Raw genomic sequence first — 25,661 nt, 5'->3', positions numbered from 1 at the left:
TTATTTCTTAACGTTTTTTGAAAAATAAAATGGTTTAGTATATTAATGGAATCTATAATAATATTTATATCGACATAAATGTCAAAATATATTACAAGATTAAAACTTTTTATCAAAATAAATATACGTTGGTAAATTAATTTTTCTATGTTTAGGTAAAAATATATTTTAACAATTCATACATTTTAAAGACCACATTTTTTAATAAAATTATAATCACTTAAAATGTCTAGTTTAAAAATAAGATGCACATATTAAAAGTCTAATACTCTATCTTTGAATTTTTTATCCCTAATAATTCATAAACATTTGTTTAAATTTTAAAGTTAATAAATGTGTTATATGATTTTATAAAAAATATATTCAAATTGTCATTAATAATTGTAGTAAATTATTGCAAAACAATAAAATTATTTTTAAAACTTTGGATATTTTGTAAAGGTATGAAAAAATACAGCCACCAGGAAAGTAAAAAGGAAAATAAGAAAGTTTAATAATAATAAATATTCCCGTTGATATAACCAAACCCAATGATTTCTATGGAGTTCTCATCACAGATGACCTGTCATGTTTTTGTGGTAGTTTTTGCATCCAAAATGTACAGTCCAAGGGGGCATCCAATGATAATGCAGTTTTATTATCTATCTTTATATTGTATGGTGTACATATACACAATTACTACGATAGAGACCCGTCACGTACATGGTATACTTTCACTTTGTAACCTTATAGATCATATTGCTGTCGATTATCATCACTGGGTTATTGAAAGGTTATTTTTGTTATCAAAATGGGTTGAATTCTCAAATAATTGACTTAAATGTATATCAATAGAAGGTGCAAAGAAAGGAATATAAGTTAAATGTGACGAAAAAAGTCCAATAATTCTATATTTTTTATTTAAACTTAAATCGGCACTTACTGTCAATACATTGAAAATGTATTATTCGTTTATTTTGTTTTTTTAATTTCTGGCCTAAAATCTATCGACTTGGTGATATATTTTTGTCGAGCATAATGTAAAAACATGTTTAGGCATAGCGTGATTACGACGAAAAATCGTATTTATCAGAATATCGCTTTCTAATGTACGTAGGTATATGATACGATTGTTAAATATAGTGCGTATAATACATAGTAGTTACTATAAAAGATACAGATCTGATTAGAAAATGTTATATTGTATTCGTTTAAAAATTTTATTTGGATAAGTGTTGCGTTGTTAAAACAACTTCAAAAGCTATAAAGAAATGTAATTTTTAATCGGTACATTTGAAACGAGATTCCCAATTATTATTCGTTAATGTATTCTATTCCCACGTCGACATTATTATCAAACTATTAGGTATTGAGGTTTTTTTTTTTATCTATACAATTCCTTTTTCAACAATAATTTTAATTTATAGTTTCAAATATTCTTTTTATTTTTATTGTTATTTTTATATTTTATAAAAATAAAATCAATAAAAAAATGTGTTTTTCAACAGTTCATTTTTTAAATTCATTTTCACCAACAAATTATATTCATAAATTATTTAATAAATATAAAATGTGATATATTACGTATTATTAATAATAAACTGAAATAATAAACTAGTAACAAATGTATTTATTAAAAATAGTTAGGTATGATAAAAATGTTTAAATATTGTTTTTAATTTAAATTTCATAAGAAACTAAGAAAAATACAAGGAATAACAGTAAATAACATAAAAATATGAAACTAGAGGTCAAAAGTTAAACCTATAGTCTGACCAAGAGAAACAAAAGAAATGCAGGTGATATAGTATATATATATACGTAAACATATGTAGGTATCTTATGCATAAAACCGCAAAATGTGATATGGGATAATCATTTTGTTTCTTCTAATATCATAGATGCTTTCTTTTTATATAGAAGCGCATTCAGCTATAGAGTATAACCAGGTCTGATTTCATCTGGTCAACAGCGGGGGAATAGGTCTCAAAACTAGTTATTATTACCATGTAGGCATACAATTTGTTTAGATTGTTCGTTACATGAACAGTGACTATCAGTAATAAAAATCCAAAGTAATTTTTATTATATTTTACACTTAATGAAAGAATAAAGTTATTCTAGAATATCTTGTTTTTTGGTACAATAATACCTAATTACTTTGACAATTATACCAAATTTGAACAAAATAAATAATAATTATGAACACAATTTTATAACAAATAAAATAAAATATATCGTAACTTTTAATCATAAATAATTAAGTTAGTAAAATGATGATAGTGTAACAGTTAATTATTTTAGCTTTGACCAATTAATGATTACTAAATAATTATTATTACAATTTAGAGCTACGATGTTAATAAAATATTTTACAATGCAATCAAAATAAATAAAATCTGTGTTATAATGTTTTTATACGTTATATTACCGAAGCATTGAAGAGTAACTACAATGTGTTGTTTGGAATAAGAGTATATATTTTAATAAATACTTACAAGTATTGTATGATCTAATTTCTTATGTAGTTGAATAGTGGCGCTCAGACGGGTTACAAAATAATGCAACTGCATGTGCTATTAAAAAGAAATGGGTGTAAATAACTGTAATCATATGATAGCTTCATATTATATTATAATAATTGTAATTAATATTTTTAAATATCAAAAAAAAAGGGATAAGTGGCGAGATTTTTATTTACACCGTATACTCTCTCAAAATGCCTCTGTGCATAATTTTAGTTTTGTGTGTTGAACAAATGAGTGCAATATGATTTGACAATATTATCAACTAATTCAGAATAATATCATACTAATTACTAAAAAATTAATAGTTTTCTTTTAAAAACGTATTGAATAATATTTTACAATGAAATGTATATTTCTTAAGTATTTATAATTATTAAACATATTTTAGTTTGGTGGTATGCATTCAAAATATTGTGTATTTTTTTTTTCAATAACCTAAAAATGCTATTTATTTTGTTATTATTTATCAAATGTGTCAATCGAATAATTTTTGGTTATAGCATTTAGCATTGAAACTTGAAAATTGTTTCTTAAGGTCATTGTCCGAACATCAATAATTGTATACAATATAGTAATATGCATGTAATGGTATGTATTTTATAGACTGTTGAAAGTGATGTAATTGAATACTATGAAGAAAAGTATAACTACTTGATAACATCAAATATGGCTATAATGTTATGATATGACTGCAATAAGAGTACAACTATAGACATACTGTGTTGTTATTAGCCGACTGTGACGGATCAATGTACAACAGGTTCTAGGGTAGCAATCGTAATTGTTATCAATAGTATCGGAAACCGAGGGGGTACGGACTGAATGTTACATGTTCTAGTTGCCCAATCGGTTACTGGCTTTGTAAAAAGCGAAAATAACATTTACTACAATACAGCTGGTGTTAATGATGCGTTAGAACGAGCCTATTAATAGGTGAAAATTTGTGGACTGACCGCGATAATAATTTACACACATATTATTTTGACAGCTATTGTTTAATCGAGCGTACTTTTAACATTTTAGATTTAGGTATTTCTTACCGATGCTTATAATATAGGTTAATTGAGTATTAAAAAAAAAATTTGAACAATGATAATGGTTAATTGACTTTGTTTGGTGTTAATAGAAAAAAAAATTTAAAAAAATTGCTAATTATTAATTTGATGAATAATATTAAAATAAATAACACTTTGAATACATGTTCTTATAACAAACCGATCAAAGTAAAAATGAATAGTTCTTTCATATAAAGCATTCATCAACGTGTATATTATTGTGCCATCTTACTGTAATATTTATATATATATACACATGTATTTTTTGTAACAAGTTATTGAATATAATTTGAATTATTATATATAGGTCCGCGCCAGCATGAGAATAGCGACCTCATGGATCGTCATGTCTCTACTGACCGCCATATTCGAATCGTCTCAAGGCCATGATCATCACAAAGCGCTTAACAGTGAGTTCAAACGTAGTTATAGTTTGTTTAAAAAATTTAATGATGGACGAAAATGTCATAAAAATGTATTTAACTGAAAAAAAAATCTTTAATAATTTTTATTTACTAATTTTAATTGATTATTTTATGTTAAAAGTTATCAGTTAATAAATAATAATCAACAATATTTATATTTGTATATCTATACAAAGCATTAAGCATTAAGTAAAAAACATTACCGATAGGTACTTAAATAATAATACAAATATAGTATTCCAAAAACACATGGATGTATTCAAAAATTAAATTATAGTTAATCTATTGAATAAAACTACACACAATTCTAAATTAAAATTATGAACTAATACTTTTTGCAATAGATTCATTTAACACAGTCATAAAAAAATAGTTCAGTTATTTTTCTATGAAATAGAATAGCTACGAAGTATAAATACATTTTATTTTGTTTTTGATAACGATAAAAGAAAAAGATATGATGACAGTTACATTAAAATAATAATTCTATAGTTGTTAATTTAACCAACACCGAATACCTATTATTAATACTCGTATAACGCTATAAAATTATTTAGATTATAGTTAAACTAACAGTTATAACTTGACCAAAGACTAATCATCAAAAAATACAATTAAAATAAAAATATACGCATATACATCTGAACTTATTTTTAATTTCATAATACATAATAAATCCAAACGCCAAGATGACTAGGTAAGTTAAATATTTCATTAATTTTTAATTTATCATTTATGTAATATTGGGAATACCTTTTAGTTAGGTTTTACTTGAAAGAAAAAAGAATAATTCATCATACAAAATATAGTTTAAATTATACACAGAAGTTAGTTATAAAATGTGTGTTATTAAAATATTGAATACCCATCAACTGTTTTTAAACTATAATTATATTTTCAAATTGATTTGTTCGGACCACGATGAAATATTTTAACGTTTAAAAACGTTTATAATTTTGAACCAAAACGAATTATAGTTGTCGACACGATTATTTCGATTCATTAACAACTTTAAACGGTTTGTGTTGTATGAGTGATTTATTACACCCATCGAATATAAAACTATCTATGAGTAAGTAGGTGAAACAGAAAACGTAATGTATCTATTAACCTTTTCTAAGCTTCTTTGAAGAGTAATTTTTTTAGTAAACTAAAATTGCAAAAAGTTACTTCAAACCTATGTATATATAGATTTATCGAAAAATGTTTTCATTGGTCATATCACCATTCGCCCACAAATTTTACAAATTTAATAAGTCCATTATCCTGTCACAACTACTGATAGAATAATAATCTATAACACATACAGTTCAATTTTCGGAGTTGTTAAGAATCTCCTCAAATGAAGATTTTCTTTGTCAATTTTTTGTCTATCGATTCATCTTTAGCTAATGTTATGATAAAACTTCACGTTTCAATATTTTTTCTGTGCGAGTGTTATTTTTAGTTTTTAAAGTGAATTAAATTGATCGATAACAATAAAGTAACGAAAGCATGTTTACCACTATATTACCTGTGATTTACGCCAAAATATCATTTATAATAATTATAATAATAATAATTAATAACATAGGTACACGGTATTATACGAATTCCCTTTATACACGATTAATGATATGCCATCATAATCAAGAGGGTTTTTAGTGATTGGATTTTTCACAGCAATTTGTCAAAAATGAAACACGATTTACTTCTATTGATCTGTTTTTAATTTACACGTTACGTTAGCAATGCAACACACGTGGGTGCGACATAATCATTCCTCTCGATACACGGATATCGCGGACGACGAGATTCGAAATCGCCTAGACGTTTCCTCTCGAACAACAGACGCACAATTATTATATTTTGTTGTCGTGCCCGTACGACGGCGCGGTCCGAGAACAGTCAAAAGTCCCCCTTCCCTTCTAAACTCCCATCGTTCCACTGACCACTTTTTCAAAAAAAAAAAAAAAATCCCCCCGATCGCGCCGCCGCGCATCAGACAACGACCAATAATTATTATTACTAATGACAACGCAATAACGTTTACGCAGATTACAAGATCAACAAGAAACCATGTTCGGTGAACAGCCTGGAGGGCACGTGCATGTTCGTGTACGAGTGCATCAACACCGACGGCCGGCACATCGGCATGTGCGTGGACGCGTTCATGTTCGGCAGCTGCTGCGCGCACAACCTGACCACGGCCCAGCTGGCCATGTTGCCCGACTCGTCGGAGCCCGCGGTGCTGTTCACGCAGCCGGGCGGCAACGGCGTGTCGCAGCGGCCGCAGCACAGGCCGCACCACAGACCGCACCGGCCGTCGCAGGTGATCACCCGGCCCAACGGCGGCGGGGACGTGGACGGCGCCGGGACGTCGTCGTCGGTGGACAAGAAGTACCACTACCAGCCGGCGTCGGCCACGCCGCAGACGCCGAACGCGCAGCCGCAGTCGGCGCACGTCAATCGCGTACCGTCCACCAACTTCATATCGAACAGCCGGCCCAACTTCATGTCCAGGCCCGCGGCCCAGCCGTACACGACGACGACGACCACCACGACGACGACCACGGCGAAGATCACCGCTGCCGCCGCCGCGACGTCGACGACGCCGCCGACGCAGACGTTCACCTCGGGCCGGCCGTCCGTCCAGGACGTGGACGACAACGAAAACAAAGTGGATTCGGTCTGGTCGCACAGGTTTGTCCTTAAAATAATTCAACAGTATTTTTACCGCGGAAAGTCTCACAGCACTGCTCTCGCCTCCACCTCCCGTGGACCTGTCGATCACATGTCGGTCGTGTCACGATGTGTTCATAATTTTATCAATATACCAGATCACGACAGAACGGTTTATTAATTTAAATCGTTTCGGAGTTGTCACAATCGGCGTGAACGTCGAACGTTCAGCCGAGCAGTTGAGAATGCGATTTCAGCGATTTTCGTTTTAATTGAACGAAAACGACGTTGTTTGACGGTATCGAAAAAATAAATTGGCTAAACAGTAAAAAAATTAGTTTAAATGTATGTGTAATAATTTACGAGTTATGAAAAAATAAATTAATAAGAAATGAGAAAAATATTAAATATAAATTATAAGTTTGGAAGCCGTACACAATTAAATGAATAAAATTCGTGTACAGAAAATTATTCTATAGAAATAATTTGTAGAAAATAAACGACATTAAACCATTATAATTATGCATGGTTGCTTCAAAGCTATTATGTAATTATTAATATCATATAATATCTCATTTAATGTTATATAAGAAATAATTTGAATTATTTCTGATGATTCATTGTAATATCCTGTATTATTCATATACATGATATTAACTGCGTTTAATATCTATAAAATAATAAATAATAGGTATTCAAGAATTCGTAAATTGTACCGAATTAGTTTTCAAAAAATTTATATCTGTCATATGTTATATTTATTAATATTTTTAAATCGAAAAACCTACATGTTCATAAAATAAATGTTATTGTTTTTCATTGAAACAATTTTATCAGTTTTCGACAACAGCTTATCGCTTGGGAGGAGTTAAGTGTGACTAGCGCACTACTACCCTTTCTCTAAAGAAGATCATTTTCACAATTTCATGTGTTTAGACTTCACTTTCATTTTAATGGATTCGGATGGGACTAAGTAGAAAAATTGCAACGATTGCGGAATAAATAGCAAAATATTATTTTTGTGGTGTACCGAACTTCAAACTGATGACTTTGCATGTCATTGCAAGTTATGTGACCAATAATAATTTCATTACATTTCCCCACATATAATAAATAATTGAAAAAAAAAAACATGTAACTTGTCTTACTTCTATAAATCATTGTAACTTAAACATAAATATTTACATTTTTAGACCTAGTTGGAGTTCGAACGTGGGTAACCATCATACGTTCATAACCAAGCCAAGGCCAATCCCTCAACATCGACCGCAATATACAATACCATCGTCGACAACATTGACGAATATTACCATTACCACTAATCCTACTACTACCACGACAACCACTACCCCAACTCCTACGACGACGAGTACAACTACAACCACTCTTGCACCTGTACCAACATCACCACCAATCACTACAACTTCTACTACTAGTAAACCTTTAGTTATAAGTACAACAACTAGTCCTGTGGCTATACCCACCACCGTTTCGGGAAAGCCAGAGAAACATACCGCTAAGCCGGGTGTATCGGCCGAGACCAATCAAAAATCAATGCGTACGTTACGAGCAGATATACGTTTGATTGGAATTAAATATTTATACAATTTTATTTTTCTTAGCTTGTGGTTTGGCTCCTTTGCACCCCAGGCACGAAGTCCGCATTGTCGGCGGGAGAAACTCTGCGTTTGGTAGTTGGCCTTGGCAGGTAAACAATATTATTCACATTATTTTTATTTACTCATAATAATATTTGAAATAATTTAAATATTATCAATTACAGGTGTCTGTACGAAGGACGTCGTTCTTTGGATTTTCCAGTACGCATCGATGTGGAGGAGCTTTATTAAATGAAAACTGGATAGCAACAGCCGGTCATTGTGTAGATGAGTGAGTAAATGATGATATTATTATTTTTTTAATACATAAGTAATTAATTATTTTGTAAAATAATCATAGCTTGCTGACGTCACAAATTCGTATAAGAGTTGGTGAATACGACTTTTCATCCGACCAAGAACCATATCCGTTTGTGGAACGGGCAGTCGCTCGGAAAATTGTGCACCCCAAGTACAATTTTTTCACATACGAGTATGATTTAGCCATGGTACGATTAGAAACACCAGTAAAATACACACCTCACATAGTGCCTATATGTTTACCTGGCTCGGATGACCTTCTAATAGGTGAAAATGCCACAGTAACTGGATGGGGGCGATTAAGCGAAGGAGGCACTTTACCTTCTGTGTTACAAGAGGTAATAATGTAGTTTAATTATGTATATTCTTTGTATTGTTCGTCATTATCTACTTTTAATTTTTACTCGATAAAATATTTAATAGATAATTATTATACATATATTTTATCAAATAATAATAAAATAACTCTTATCTTATGAAATGTAGGCACTGTACTATTGATTGAATTATTGTAATGTTTTCATTAAATTCGAATTTAATGATCTCGATTTTAAGAGGAGATGCATAATAAAATGAGTTCAAATTTTCTACCAGAAAATTACCTTCAAAGTTGTAAATTGAAGTATTTTATAAATATTAAAAGTTTTTTTTACGCAAAACAAAAATAATTATTTTAAAATAAATATATTTATTGATATGCTGAGAATCTAGAAATCAAAATATTATTGACTCTGTAAAAATAAAATCATGGATTAAGTCTAGCGTAAATGGTGTTAGTGTCCAAAAATATCTTCACAAACATTTTCGATGTACTTAATTACCTTATACACCTTAGTTTGTTGGCTACTTTACTAATTGTAATATCTAATAAGTTATTAGAATTAGTAATGACAATACTCAAACTTTAATTTTAGTTTGTAAGGGAGTTTTTTTTTATTAAACAATAAATGGTTTAAGTAATGTCATTATATACAGTTTTAAATATTCTTATAATACTGTATGTTAGATATAAACCTACGCTTACTGAGATTAACTTTTCTGGTAAATATAAATTTATTTTTTATTTTTATAGGTGAGTGTACCAATAGTTAGTAACGACAAGTGTAAAAGTATGTTTTTGAGAGCTGGTAGACACGAATATATACCAGAAATATTTATGTGTGCCGGATTTGATGACGGCGGACGTGATTCTTGCCAAGTGAGTAAAATCTAAATATATTATTTTAAATACGGTAGTAAGAAAAATAACTATTTTTATCAACTTTTTAAGGGCGATTCTGGTGGTCCATTACAAGTTAAGGGTAGAGACGGACGTTATTTTTTGGCCGGAATCATAAGTTGGGGAATTGGATGTGCAGAGGCCAATCTACCCGGCGTATGTACCAGGATTTCCAAATTCGTACCTTGGATTCTACAAACAGTCACATAGTTATAATATTACAATTATTATAAAAGGGAGCCTTTTATGTCGACTCTCTAACTACAGCGCTAATTTTACTTATACATATTTAAATATGTATAAATATACAAAATACCAATTTGGTAGCACGTGTATGCGTACGTTTATTAAAAAACAAATTGTAAATTCTGTTTTTTTTTTTTTATACATTTGTAAATAGTTTATACATAATATATTAATATTATAATTTTGTTAGAATAAAATCTTGCAATAAATCTATCTTCTGTATTAATAAAACCATAATATATAGTACAATCAGAAAAGTATAATAAAACAATGATTCTAAAATCACATAGTATTTGTATTATTATTTATTTTTAAAGAATCAAAGAACTAGAATACATCAATTTTATAATGTTTCAAAACCTAACATATTTTAAAATTTAAATCAATTTACTTTGAAATCGTTTACTAGGATTTTGAATTATATTCATGTTAATGAACGTTTACATGTATTATAACATAAAAATGTTCTTACATTTCTTTTTTACACGAGCAAAAATAATAAATGAATTTACTTGCAGTATACTTGCATGAAAACATTTTTACATTAAACGACGAACAAAACCTGTCTGCAAATAATAAATACATTTTGCCATTAAAGATTTAGAAAATCAGTATTTAGAAAAGTACAGCATTTTGAGAATTACTATATGAATTACTGTGTATTGAAATATATTTATAAGGATTGTTCACTATTTATACTGAATAAAGTTAATTTACTTTAATACATTTTTTTTTTTTTTAAATGATTACCTTTAAAGAAATTCAAAGTACGTATGAATTATAAAATATAATTTTTACAAAAGTAAATATTATTACGTAACATTTTTTGTTAATATATCATGTTTTCTAAAATATTAAATATAGTGTATCATTAATTTAATAAACTTCTAAAAATATTAAAGAATTTAAGTATTTATAATTTATTTGGTTTTAAGATATAATTATAATAAAATAATACCTATCATATTAGTAAAATACTTTAAATACTAGGTATATTCTGTTACATATAATTGATATTTAGTACATAATTAGTATTTAAATTTCAAAACGAGTAGCAAAAAACTATCGGATTATTGCATCTTGTTACTCTTTCTCTTAAAAAAACGAAAAATAACAAAGTTATTACTACTTCTGAATTAGTTTCAATAATTATATGATATAAATTTCTTATTAATAAATTATTGTATAGTGTATACACGAAAATACATATGCATAGAAGTTGGAAGTATAATATGCGTAAAATTATTCTTTGAATAATTATTTTTAGTTTCATTTGAAATATAAAATCTTTTTTAAAATACTGTTTTATTTCATTTTTCTGAAACCCGTTTTGTATTAAATTTGTTTTTTTTAAGGTTAATATGAGTGAATATTTAAATATTATAAAAATAATAACATGCATTTTTATGCAAATGCACATACAAATGTACTATTTACATACAGGAAATCGTAATTATAGAACTGAAGTTTAAACAATAAATAATAATAATAATAATAATAATATGTACTGTTCCATATTTAATATGGTTAAATGCAATTAGTTATTCATAAAGAAATCTGTTGTACAACTACATTATCAGGCAAAAAAAAAAAAAAAAAAATGCAAGATAAAAATGTTATTAATTTAAATGAAATAAAAAATTCTGATTATAAAATCTAATGGCTAAATATTATGAGAACAACATAATATAAGTCAACGAACATAATAAAATATTATAACTTAAGAGAACGTTACATCCGCATATGTGTAGTTTCCGTCTTACAAATGTGCAACATAGTAAAAATCATTTCACATGGACAAAAACCACTAGGGACTATATTTTAAGCTAATTAAGCCAATTTTTACATCATAAAAAGAAAACATTCGCTGTGCAATATCGTTTTTTTAATTATATAATATTACTAATTCTGAAAAAGTTCTTATTGTTACAAAGTTCACTATATTTGTGTTTTTTCAAATTTAAATAACTTTTTTAGTGGTTCTAATATCGAAAAAATAAAAATGATGTTTCACCAATCAAAAATTGCTCTTTCTAAAGTAAAAATTTGGTTGCTTAACTTGAACTATAGCTTGAGTAATTTTTACCCGCGTAAATCGGTTTTTATTATGTTATCTGTTTGTAAGACAGAGACAACGCATAATTAGGTTGAGTTAGGTATCCATCGAACAAAAAAAAAAAAATTTTATGATGCTCAATGTACCTCATAAACTAGAACATAGAATATTACAATATCGGTAGACTGTAATTGTTATACTAACGTCGGTAAAATAAAATCCAAAGTTCCCAGCATATATACCTGTATTATATTATCTGTCAAAATTCATAAAAATGATACAAACTATATCACGTAGTCGTCTTCTCAACGTTTATTTAGTTGATATTTTATTCTACTCAAAATAATCTTCGGACTTAAATAGTGTAATTTTAATCTTCCAACCGGGGACTCACTTAATACGTATACTATTACTTTACCGTTCAGGTATTGGGATTTAATTAGTATTAAATACAACGAGTTCTTGTACTCGGGTGCTGTAGTGTATTGTAATTTTTTATTTATAGTATTTTATAGGGACTTGCGAGATTAATTATTATGTAATTATTCTTTAACCAAAAAATCGTAATTATGATATTGAAATCAAATATAATCAATAATAATATAAAAATACAAAAATATCGGTACTGGTATTAAGCTGGATTTTATTGCAAACTTAAATAAATTTTAATGTCAACACAGTAATATATCGTTGACTTTATGTAAATCTTTGTTATTTTTCAAAGGCATATGAAGTGACGCTTAAAACGAAACATTTGGTAAAACTTAAATATAATCTTATGACATTGATGATTTAAATAATTTTATTTTTAAAATAAAAATATAAAACTAAACATGGAATTAAGTTGTTATTATAATTATGTATTTTATACAATTTTAAAATAATGATTTAATATTACATACAATATTCATATGAATGTTATTTTATTGGTTATGAATTTTAAAATAACACAATATATTGATTGAACATTTTCAATTTTTGAATAAAATATGATATACCTATTGCATTAAATTATTATAAATGTATTATCTTTCCGGCAATGAAGTTAATTGATACAAGTGTATAAAATTTGTTGCTAAGAAAGTATGAACGCATTATACTATTAATGCTTAGTATTATTTATTATTATATTAGTAATATATAAATATAATAATAATATTATGAATGATATCTTGTTTATTGAATAAAAAAAAATTCCACAAATTATTTTTATTTATTATTTACTTAAACAAAAATTAATCAAATCCAAAATACAGAGATCGTGTATGCAATTTCTTATACATGCAAGTAAACTAAGTACATTTAACTACCTATTAGGAATGCTTTACTCCTAGATTTTAAAACATAATAATATATTACATCTTAAAAATCTAAAATACTATTAGTTTTATAATTTTTTTTTAAATTAAATTTGCACAGTTGATATATAAGAAAAGTTGATTTTTTTCAATAATTTGTATATATATATATATATAATTTAATATTAAGTCTTAATATACATTAGTTATGATAATATCATATTAATATAACATAATATTAGTCCAATATTTTTTTAATGGGATTTTAATATCTAGAATAAGTATTATTTATGGTAAAAAAGAAAACAATAAAAAATAAGTTTCTTTCGGTATAAGTACTAATAAATAATACCTAATTTACTACAATAAGCTATCGTTTTACAACTAGTTTAATACTATATAAAGTATATTATGAAATATAAAAAGTTTTATTCAAATATTGAAAATCTTCAACAGTATTTTGCACCACCATGATAAATCATATTATACATCCATTATTGATTTAGTTTCTAGTTGAACCATTGCAGTTTTCATACGTAATTTTTTAGAATCAATAACAACTACCAAACGCAGATTTGGTAATCGTTTACTGCAGGGGTCGACAGCCTTTTTAGTGTCAAGGGTTAAAAATAATAATAAAAACATATTTCACAGGCCATATACTTTATTTTATTTATATTTTATAGCTTAAATTTTAAACAGAATTTAATTTAATTTATTTAAATTTCATTATTGTTTGGTACCTATATTAATTTAACGTAGTAGATATATATTAACAATATTAGGTTACCAACTAACATAATGTGATATTCCATATTTTTATACCAATTTTATTATAGATTGCAATCATGGGCCGTATAAAATTGCTACACGGGCCGCAGGTTGCCAACTTCTGATTTACTATATTATTTATACTGTAATTCATACTACTAATTTCAAATTAAATTTTGGTATATATTATATTACATATTTCTACAAAAAACTAATGACGCCGAAGGAATCTTGTTGCGATATGCGTGTGAATGTTATATAAGCTAGGGCGTTAAAACAAATGTTGCAAAAAAAAACTTTTCCCAAAAATCAAATAAATAAATAAAAATACCTGTAGTTTTATCTCATGAATTTTTAAATATATTTATATAATTATGTGCATATTATTCGTATGAATATATAACTGTGTATAAGTATTTAACGACAAATTGTTTAAAAGCAACAATAATCATACTCTAATTAAATAATACCACGTTGATAAATTGATTGATGGATAAATAAAGGCATCTTATAACGATAAAATTAAACTTCTTAAATTGTAAAGGATGGAAGAATTTGTTATTTTAATTATTAATTAATTAATTATTTTAATAAATGCATACAGATTGGGTAACCTAAACAGACTTCTTCATTATTTACAAAGCACCTTTAAATTTAATTAAATATAGCAAAGACTTAAGTATTGAGATCTTAAGACCATAAAGATTACGAGTAAAGAAAATAAACAAAAAAAAGAACAAGCCAATCAAACTTAATAATTATTATAATAGTTTGTCGAAATAGTAAATTAATAGAGTCAAATACATTTTACATATTTCATTGCCTACATGTTCAATACTAAAAAATAATTAATATTGAATTTATATGTAATAAATAACTTTCAATGTAACTATTTATTTTAAAATTATATACTTAAACTAATAAAAAAAAAAAATAAAATAGTCTATCGTTTTTTAGTTGTAGATAAGTCTTCTTTTAAAATTGTAAACTAAACTTATTTTTGCCTAATATATATACTACATTTTACTAAAATAAATTAACAAAATATAATTTACCAGGTAACATTTAAAGCTATTCCATATTTGCTGTTTCATCTATTTTTCAAACATATCAACTGTATGACAAATGTATTTTTCACAAACCCTAAATTTTTTTGTAATTGCTATTTAATTTAAAAAAAAAGTTCTTATTCACAGTAGGTATCTCTATCGGCGTTACTGTATCAAAGTATATTATATATTTTGGTTTATTTATTTGTGTATCTTTCTTTACCCAAATACCAATCATTTATTACACTGTTGTCAGTAATGATAATTTAATAACGTTAATGCAGTCTTATGTAAATCTATGATATGATATGGTTTATCTATAAATTTAATTTATTTAAATATAATACAATATAATAATATGAATTTACATAGAGTTATACATGAAGCGGCGATAATGCATAATAGTACTTAATATTTATACAGGTAAAATAATTTGATAAGACACCATTTTAACATTTCTAATGAAGCCAAAATTTTGACATCTCTTCATTATTAACGCCGTATAGTTAAAATGATCCAATACAATAAGCCATAATATACATTTTTTTATCCATTGCGTCTCCTACAGATGCAAACATTATTTATTTTTTTTTATTTTTATAAGAAATATACAATCTGTACTCTAAGACACAATAAGAATATGGGCTGATTTACAATGGCATGAAGGAGTTGTTGGAAGAAGCCACCCAGTAGTGACACTTCCTAAAGATGCAAACATAAAAATTTTATTTACCCTAAATATTTAATTTAATCCACATTTTAATTCTAAATTTGTATGTAAAAACTGTAAGTATATTATTTTAGATTTTTTAATTTTCAGTATTAACTTTCAATAAATAACTTTGTATTTAAATTTCAAGTTATAACTATAAAAATATTTTAACTACAAAGTAATTGAATAATTTTCATGATTTTGACGAATTTTTTGAACAATTAAACTTAAAATACACATGGAAAAAATTGTTTCTATATATTTTTTTAAAATATTTTTAGATATCTACCTATAATAACAATTCATAAAGAATGTTTTGTTAAATTTTTATGTTTGTTGATCAAGTAAAAAAAAATTTTGAAAAAAATCAAAAATTCCTTGTGTCTAAAAAAAAAAGAGTCAACATAGAATATTTTATGATAATATGTAGAAAATGTTTATATAATAATTAAATGAATTTTGAGGATATCTGGTAATATTTTGCTATTGATTCATAAAGTTATCAACTAAATTCTATTTTTTAACAGAAACCACCTCTTAGGTGGAAAATTGAAGCATTTTTAATACTCCAAAAGAAGATGATAGACAGAAAAAAACACACTCATGTATTTTTTAATATCAATAAATTCATCGCTCCGCTCAAAACCTGAAATCAGAATTAAAATAGATTCAATATTAAAGAAAAAATGGAGGTGAGTATGCTTAGTGAATCAACTTAGCAATGAAATGTAAATATATATTACGTAATTTATATACCTAGTCTTTATGTATAATGGGCATTTTAAATATTTTTTTACTATTTGTTCACTAATATTAAAGTATAAACAATAAATATATTGTTCTAATAAATTTGTTGGGTATAAATAAGATTAAAAATAATTATTTGTATTTTGATTGAAACGTCGTATATTGTGTACATATCATGTGTCAATAAAATTGATACAAATAATGAAAAGTATTCGATATTTAAATACTTTAACTTACTAATTTAACTTTAAAAAAATGAAAGTTTACTAATTTTTTAAAAATATAAAAGATAGACATAAAAAATAAAGCTACAAAATTTAAACAGTTGTACATATAAACACTGGTGTTAAGAGCTCATTGTTATAAACTTTGAATTTAACAATATATTTAACTAGTTATATTTATTTCAGTCTAAGGTTAAGCTAAGACAGCTGAGTATAATGTTAAATATAATCGCAAAGAATCAGAAAATGCTTGAAATAATCATAACATGATGGATTATCATCATAGCATTATTTATTAATAATTTTATTATATTTTTGTAAAGTTTGGATTAATACTATTTTTGTTCTAATGGTCATAGACAAATATAATCTTATAAACTAATTATATATCTTCAATATATTGTGGTGTACATATTCTCGGGGAACCTCCTTCCTTCAGAAACAAAAATTTTAGGAAGAATTAATTTCTCATGACATTTTTTTGGTCAATAGTATGCAAAAGTGTAAAACTCAAGTTAATTGTGCCTGTATGCATTAATTGGATTTTATTTAAGTATAGAAAAATATTCATCGTAATATAATAAACGATTTACTTTCTAAAATGTCTTCGTTATATTATTTTATATAATTTTAATACTTTTATGAAAAAAATAAGCGATTGTGAGTACCTATGTGTATTTGAGTATTTCCAAAAAATAATTGTCGTTTCCACATATCACCTTGAAACTGCGTGCAAATAAATACTTATTTCTTATTTTATAAAAACTTTTGTAAAGCATAAATTTATAAAACATTTAATTTAGTTCAAGTCGTCTAATCTATTGATTTAAAAATGAAGGAGGCCATTATAACCGCACACTTTCAAAAAAAGTTCAACGTTCAAATGCACATAGTTTTATTCACACACTCCATACAGTTTTCCCCAAATCAAACTATCAAATATCGTACACACTGCTATATTGTATCGAAAACGCACACATTTGTCTGAAATCACACATTATCGTTTAGAATCGCGTACCAGTTAATAATATTATTATATTTAATTAAAATTATAAATTCATAAGTAACGAAATCAATAAAAATGTATTAAAAGTTAAAAAACCACGATGTACATTTATTTCAATTTCAGTCTAAGTGTTATCTACCATGACTAATATAATACATAGCTACTTTATTTTATTTTATTTAAAAATAAGTTTTTTTTAAATATGGTTATTTGTAATTAATATTAAAAACATAAGATATCTCAAGTATTGAATTACTGTCATGACAATTATTTAATAACCTCATATAAATAATTAATTTTAAACTGTCAATCAAATGTGTGCAGTTTTGAATTATAGATCTTCCAAATGCCCCTTTTTAATAACAAAATGTTTTTTTTTGCAGTATTGAATGATCTAAAACGCGTAGTTACGAATAGTAAGTGTGCGGTTTTGAAATATACCAAACATTTTTCTTATTAACTTCCCTAAAAAATAAGGTCTTAGTACGCCCTTAATTTTTCAGATTATAATATAATATTATAAAACTATAACTTTTTTTTGGACATTTATTTTATTACACATTAACAGATTATTAGTTATGAAAATATACAAAATGTATTTATACTTACAGTTGTAAGGGGTGGTGTAATGACCTATTTTGTTTATCTAACTCATATTATAATATCGTAAAATATCTATGAAATGAAAATAAAATATAACCATTTAGGTGCTATTAATTCTTTTATTGAGAACAATCAAAACCATTAAACAACTATAGTTGTTTCGAACGATAACAGTAAGTTGTATAATATTCATGTCGTGTGTAACGACTACTATTCGTGTGCATACATTCTTTTCAGCACAGATATACGTATACCATAATTTTCGTTATATCCGTTGTGCGCCTATTAAAACAACTCTGTACACATCTTCACGTCGCAAAACGTACCCGAATTCTCGATCGAAAATAATAATAATTATCATTATATTAATCAACATTGTCGCGAGGACCGGCAAGGTCACCGATCCACTTCCCGTGCCGGTCGCCAGATGGCATTTACGCCTTTTCTCTTTCCGCAGAGCGATTCGCCGCAGCGGCGGCGCGACGGGCTGTATACGTATCTACGCACCGCTCTGCCCCTTTGAATGGGACACAGCGCGCGGCACGAGCTCAACAGTCGTTTCGCGCCCGACGTGCCGACCACACGTGTTCGCCGACCGAGGCTTCCTCCGCACCGGAACCGAACGGATTTCGCGCGCCGCAAACGGGACATCCGACCGTCTCTCCGATTCGGCGGCACCTATCGTTTCCGGTCTCTTCTGTCGATCGATAAATCCCCGGAAATTCCGTCGGCCGAGTGTTGTCGTCGTTTTCGCGCGGCGAATAAAATAAATCCGAAACCGTCTCGCCGCCACTCGACACGAACTGACGACGCGTCTCCTCCCGCGCGTCGTCCGTTGTTTATGAACGATCGCCGAGCGTGGCAATAGGAACGGACCGACGGAGGCGCGTGCCGGCCCACGACGAACGTCGACCATGCGTACCGCCGCGCTGACCGCGGTCGCGATGTTGGCCTGCTGCCGGCCGCCGCTACCGGCCGTACGGGCCGCGTGCCTGCACACGGCCAGAGACCTGCAGGCCCAGGCCCGCGCCTCCGAGGTGGTGGTCAAGGCGCTGGCCATGCGTGTGTGGCCGGAACCGAACGGGTTGGTGGGCGGCCACTTTGCCGTCATGGCCGTCTACAAGGGCGCCAGGGCCGTGAAAAACGTATTGCGCGTCGGCGGCGCCGACTTGTTTAACATGCACGACAAGTGAGCACTTTTCTTTTGCGCTACCGTCCAATTATTATTAAAAAAGCCATTAAAATATAATAATTTATTGAAAAAAAAAATGATAAAAATGTATATAGGTTTGGTTTTCGGTACACGAACAGTGCGATATTTTTTGCGATTTTCATAATCCGTGTCATATATATTGTGTGTTTTTACGCGAATCATATGCGAGGTGCACAGAGTTGTGAATTCGTGATAAAAATAATGTGTACGGACGGTGAAAACCGACATCATAATTTCGATGTTTTCGCAGACATTATAGTATTAATATTTTAAATGCGAAGAAAAAAAAAATCGCTATCATATTTATGGGCTCATAATAACTGCCTATTTTTATATTATACTATGTATACACGACATAGTATAATTTATGATCTTTTTGACAGGTCTAAAATATATCTCAGATTTCGATAATCGTAATAATTGTCAGACTTATCGAACGCACATAATAGTATAAAAATTGATTACAGTTCACTTTTAAAACATTTAAAACGTGAGTGATTCAGTGTGATTTTTTTTTTTTTTTACGAAAAAACACCTAAAGCCAAAAGCAGTTCTTTATTTATAAAAAGTAGCGTTAGGGTTTGGCGGTAAAGTGTGTTTTTCAACTGATGGGACCATTTTGTTTTTAAATTATGTAAAATTTGGGTGTAATATGAAAAAAAACACAACGTACGCAGCATATTATTATAGGAAGAGAAAAACCACATAGAAGCCGTGAAAAACTCACTCTCGCTTTTTTTTTTTAGAAAATGTAATTCATTTTTTTTTTTATGTTTATCTTGCTTAAAAATATAAGCCCTTAATAATAATATTATTACAATTCTTATGTGGTCGTCAGTTAGTGTACGAATACCTGCATACGAAATAAAATTAAAATTCCAATAATAGCGCAATACGTTTAGTGTAAAATTATTAGATTTTATAAAAACTAAAAACAACATGACATACTACATTATAACCACAATATAAGTAAAGAATATAATTATGAAAAAAACTACAATATATTATTATGTATTTTTCCTGATAAGTACTGTATGATTTTTTTTGTTAAAACGACTAATGAAAGAATTATTGATTTTTTACAATTAAACAATTTACAAATGATTAATGTGACTTTTTTACATATATTTATGAAATTTATACATCATGATTGTCAGAGACATTATTTATTCGTTTCACCCCAATAAAATGTGACGCTGGACGGTTTAGAGAAAATAACTATGTATGTATACAACGAACAATTTTTTTTTCTGCATCTGCATCACAAAGTGTAATCATGTCATACTATTATAAATTATAACAATATACTTCGTGCATAATTTTCCCATATTGAGTTGTAATCCTTGTAACTATTTAGCCTGTAGTAGAAGTATTTTACTCGAGTACGTGAAATGGCCATGTTCAGCAAACTCGTATAGTGTATAATATAACCATATTTACTATATATAACTTTATTGACCTAAATTACGAGTTTACGATTATCTAAATTAGATTATCAACTTATTTTGTGTGTACATCAATTAAAATATCTCGGTATCTAAACATTCTTTAAATATATTAATTAAATTTTCTTTGTTACCGTCATGGATTAAATAGCTAGGTATCTTAATAAAGATATTTTAAAATTTAAAGAACCAGTTTATAGTTCATTAAACATTTACTCATTACATCAATTTTTCAATTGACAATAATTATTTTAAATAATCCAATATTCTTTTAGTAGTATATTTATGTATTATTTTTTCTTTTACATCCCTTTTTTTTCACAGTTTTGGTCATATTAAAATGTTTTCATAAACATTACTTTTTGTATTACAATTTCTATGCATATACCGTGTTTAAGCTACATTTTTGTTTTATTGTTTTTATATATAGATATTATTATAATTTTTATAAGTCGTAATCTTGAGAAATGAATATTAATACATATTTGAATTCGCATGAAAACTTCTATAATGTTAGTTATTAGCTTATTAGCTACTTATTACTACGGCATCATTTTATTTATTTTATGCGTAGTGTAAACATAAATACACATTTCACTCTATTTTATCAAAATTTTAATCTTATTTTTATCTTATGATCGTTTTAACATAAATCAGTTAACAAAAATAATTAGTGTAGTTTAAATAGTATTAAAAAAAAATATTTGTTTTTGTATCAATATATTTTAAGTTGTGTTTTCTTTTTAAATAATATTACTAGTAATTTATTAAATAAATAAATATATTCATATATTATACTCACTATAAATTAAAATCACACCTTTACATTATTCTAAATTGTAATTATATTATAAACACGTATTACATTAAGTTTCAGCTACATTATACTTTTTGTTCACAATAGTAGCCACATAAAAGTTTGTTTACAGTTTAAATTATTATAAACATAAAAGTTTTCAATGTATTGTTTTCTATGTATAAATACATACCTAATATGATAAATTATTGATAATAACAATATAGATACACAGACTATTTATTATTATTTATGTATTTTTTAAATTATGTTTTTCAACCGTTATTATGACTTATATTGAAAAGTCTTGTTAACATAATAATGGTAATTCCGTTGAAGTAAAAGAAATGGTTTTTTTATTATTTTTTTTTTTTTAAATAATTAGACTCTTAAACTTGATATCGATGTATTATTATGTAATATTATTTATTATTGTAAATTAAAAAAAATAAATACCCTTTTCTCCTGTATAGAAGGTTTTAAATGTATCTTGCCGTTGTGTAGTGTTATATTGTGTTTAATTTTAATTTAAGAATAGATCATTGTTAATTAATTAAAAAACGATTAATAGCTTAGGATGTGGGGGAATCAGCATCTATTTATATTAGAAGTGAGGATAGTGTATGTTATTTTATTTTTTTTTACTATTTTCTTGATTAGGTAGGTATATTGAATTAATTTCTTTTATCTAATCTCATATAAAAACATAATAACAATCAAATAATTGCACACGATTAATGGGTATTTATATGTTCAAACATTCGTGGGTGGTGGTGGGAAAAAAAATATAAATTAACAAATATCAAGATAATATATTATATTTACAAAGTTAAGTTAGATGGCATAATTTTATTTTATTATTATTATTCTTTTTTTCCTTTTTTAGGAAAGAGAGTAGGGCTTGAGAGCTTCAGAAATAATATAAATCAATTATAAATTATAATTAAATTAATTATACAATTTATAAAAATATTAGAAAATTATAACATTTGTAATGATAAACATTTTAAAATCACAATGATTTATATTTTATGAATCACAATCAAATATCCTTAATTGATAAAGAAAGTTACTGTAAAAGAACGTGTCATGGAATATTATTGTATTACCTACATTTTCATTTTACGAATTTAATTATTATTATAACAAAAAAAAAAAAAAAAAAAAAAAAACAATAGATAAATTTATCATGATAAATATTTCGGATCTTAATTAATTATGTATTATAATTTTTTTTTAAATAACTAGAAAATAAATTTGGGAGTTTTTATTTTATTTTAAATGCTCAAAGTGTTAATTATATCAAATTATCAATCATAAAATATCTCTCTCAATGTTAATAATTCAATTAAATGTTCTGTTCCTAAACGTGAAGTTAAACATACACATACACACACTTACACTCAAGTAAACTCGCAGTTAATTTAATTGTATTTATATAAATATATAAATTATATATTACATGTATTTTATATTTTAAACGTTACGAATTTATTATAAAGTTTGTATTTGTGATCAAATATTGTTTTTTTATTTTTTCATATACTTAAAAAAAATATTTTTAAAACAACTATCATAAAAATAAAGTGTTAAAACATCGTAGATTATAATATATTGAATTTTAGCAAAACTAATTTCAATAGTTCAGGGCACAGTGTATATATTCATATTTTACATTTCAGTGTTTGAACCTATAATATTGACTGTCAAATATTACTAACAAAAACTCATCATTAACATAATAGTCAACCAACTGATAAGAGATATATATGTTAATTAAATCGTTTGCATACATCCTTCTAACATTTTTGGTAGGATAGATTTTCAGCTTATTTATTTGTAGGTCTTTCTGTATATACTCGTTCATAGAATACAATAAAACCTGTTTTTATAAAACGTCTCCAGAAGATTTATCTTAGTACAATATTACCTTATAGATATTATTAAATAGTAAATATTAAATTGGTGCATCAATTTTATAACGTATTATTATGATGTTATAATAATTTAAACAAAAGTTACTTATATATATATATATATGTATACACAATATGTTTTAAGTCATACTTAATGAGTTCAACAGCAAAAATCTGTTTAATTCATTTTGGTAATTATTTTAAATCTTAAATTCTGTAAATATTAATATTTTATGACTCATATAAGTGCATATTATGATTATATGATTCTGTACTTTTTAATCTTAATTTATTCCAATGATTTAACATTTCAACATTTCCTCTATTACCTATATGTTTAATTAGCTTTACAGATGTAATGCAACATTGATTAACTAAAAGTTACTAATTACTATGTATAGCTATGTAAAATTTGACTCAGAAAAGAGAAATTTACTGTATAGTAATTTACTGTATAATAGAAAATATAATTTTTATCTTTTGAGCATAATGGTGAGCGCAGTGTGTGTCAGGTGTGCCATATCATAGACCGTAATCCGAGGATTTTTGTTCGACTTTAATCCATTTTAAGTCTTTGTTTAATTTTAAAGCTACAAATAGTAAAAATTTTAACACATTGAGGATGAGGTATGAAGAACTTTAGGCTATCACTAAAATAAATCAATCAGTTATCATTAAGCGAGATATTACTTATCACCGCCGTTTGAAAGCATTAATTCTACCATAGTTGTAAAATATTGAAACAATGAAATTTTGGTAATAGTTATATACTTATATACTTAGAGTCCGTTACTCGTCTAGTACGATTTGTCTTCCGTCCTGCCTAGGCCTTTACGGCGTAGGTGGGAGAGTTGACAATACCGTGAATTTACCCGTGGTGGTGGTGGTGATAGTGTACTTTGTACCGGCGACCGTTGCGTATCGTGTCATGATTATAAAAATACATCTAGTCATTTTTTTAATAATTATTTATTTGTTGAAAAGTATAAAAAATATTTAATCAATAACCAATATGAATTTTTATGAACAGATATTATTTATTAGACAGGAAATGAGGTTAGGTAAGATTCATTTAAAGAAAAACGGCCTAATTTTCTTCATGGCACATCTCATACAAAATATCTGCTTTATACTTTCAGATAATTAAATTAAATTATACGTAGATTTTCTATAGTTCTAATATTTTTTATTATGATAAAAATATTTAGTTTTGTTCCCTTGGTTGAAAATATTTATATATCATACATAACTGAAAAAAGTTGATATGTTATACTCATTATATTGATAATACTTTTATGTGTACGTAACGTAATTATAAAGTATACGTTTAACATACATGTTTAAAAATACTTAATACACAAAACATTGTTTCATATTTATTATACATAGTATTCAGAAAGAAAAACTAAATCTTATAATATTAATAAGCGATCATGATAACTTAAGTTACTTTTCAGAGTGATTTTAACTTAATTAAGTTAATTTTTTTTTTAACAAAGTGTGTTTATTAGTTACTCAATTAAAGTAATTATATTAAATGTAATTATATAATATATTATGTAATTTAAAATTAGACTGAAACTATTTTAAAGTTATATAATAGGTAATCGAAAACTGTAACTACCTATATCATTTCAACTACGGTAATTACAGTTTATAATTACCGACATTATATTATTATAATATATTACATAAGAAACAATGATGCAGAGGTTTTTCACATGTATCTGCATTGCAGTACGAAATCTGAACCAGTATACCTCTTATTTCTGGTAATCTGCATTTAAGCCAGA

At 27.0% G+C, this 25,661-nt stretch overlaps 2 protein-coding genes across 2 annotated transcripts in view; both read left to right on the top strand.

Moving 5' to 3' along the window:
- The window catches only part of LOC112598681 (serine proteinase stubble), a 31,690-nt gene extending 21,545 nt beyond the window's left edge, over window positions 1-10,145 (top strand). The window contains exons 2-9 of the mRNA XM_025345217.1: window positions 3,870-3,972; window positions 6,024-6,669; window positions 7,842-8,206; window positions 8,271-8,356; window positions 8,432-8,538; window positions 8,608-8,905; window positions 9,640-9,765; window positions 9,838-10,145. Of these exons, the coding sequence (XP_025201002.1) occupies window positions 3,882-3,972; window positions 6,024-6,669; window positions 7,842-8,206; window positions 8,271-8,356; window positions 8,432-8,538; window positions 8,608-8,905; window positions 9,640-9,765; window positions 9,838-9,996 (1,878 nt within the window). The 5' untranslated portion in view covers window positions 3,870-3,881 and the 3' untranslated portion in view covers window positions 9,997-10,145. The remainder of the gene's footprint in view (window positions 1-3,869; window positions 3,973-6,023; window positions 6,670-7,841; window positions 8,207-8,270; window positions 8,357-8,431; window positions 8,539-8,607; window positions 8,906-9,639; window positions 9,766-9,837) is intronic.
- Window positions 10,146-19,068: 8,923 nt separating this feature from the next.
- The window catches only part of LOC112598682, a 147,830-nt gene continuing 141,237 nt past the window's right edge, over window positions 19,069-25,661 (top strand). The window contains exon 1 of the mRNA XM_025345218.1: window positions 19,069-19,687. Within this exon, the coding sequence (XP_025201003.1) occupies window positions 19,413-19,687 (275 nt within the window). The 5' untranslated portion in view covers window positions 19,069-19,412. The remainder of the gene's footprint in view (window positions 19,688-25,661) is intronic.

This window comes from Melanaphis sacchari, unplaced genomic scaffold, assembly GCF_002803265.2.
Source record: "Melanaphis sacchari strain LSU unplaced genomic scaffold, SCAv2.0 Contig4_pilon_pilon, whole genome shotgun sequence".
NCBI classification, from domain to species: domain Eukaryota; kingdom Metazoa; phylum Arthropoda; class Insecta; order Hemiptera; family Aphididae; genus Melanaphis; species Melanaphis sacchari.
Note: the sequence above shows the minus strand (reverse complement) of the source record. Positions and strands in the feature narration are given on the sequence as shown.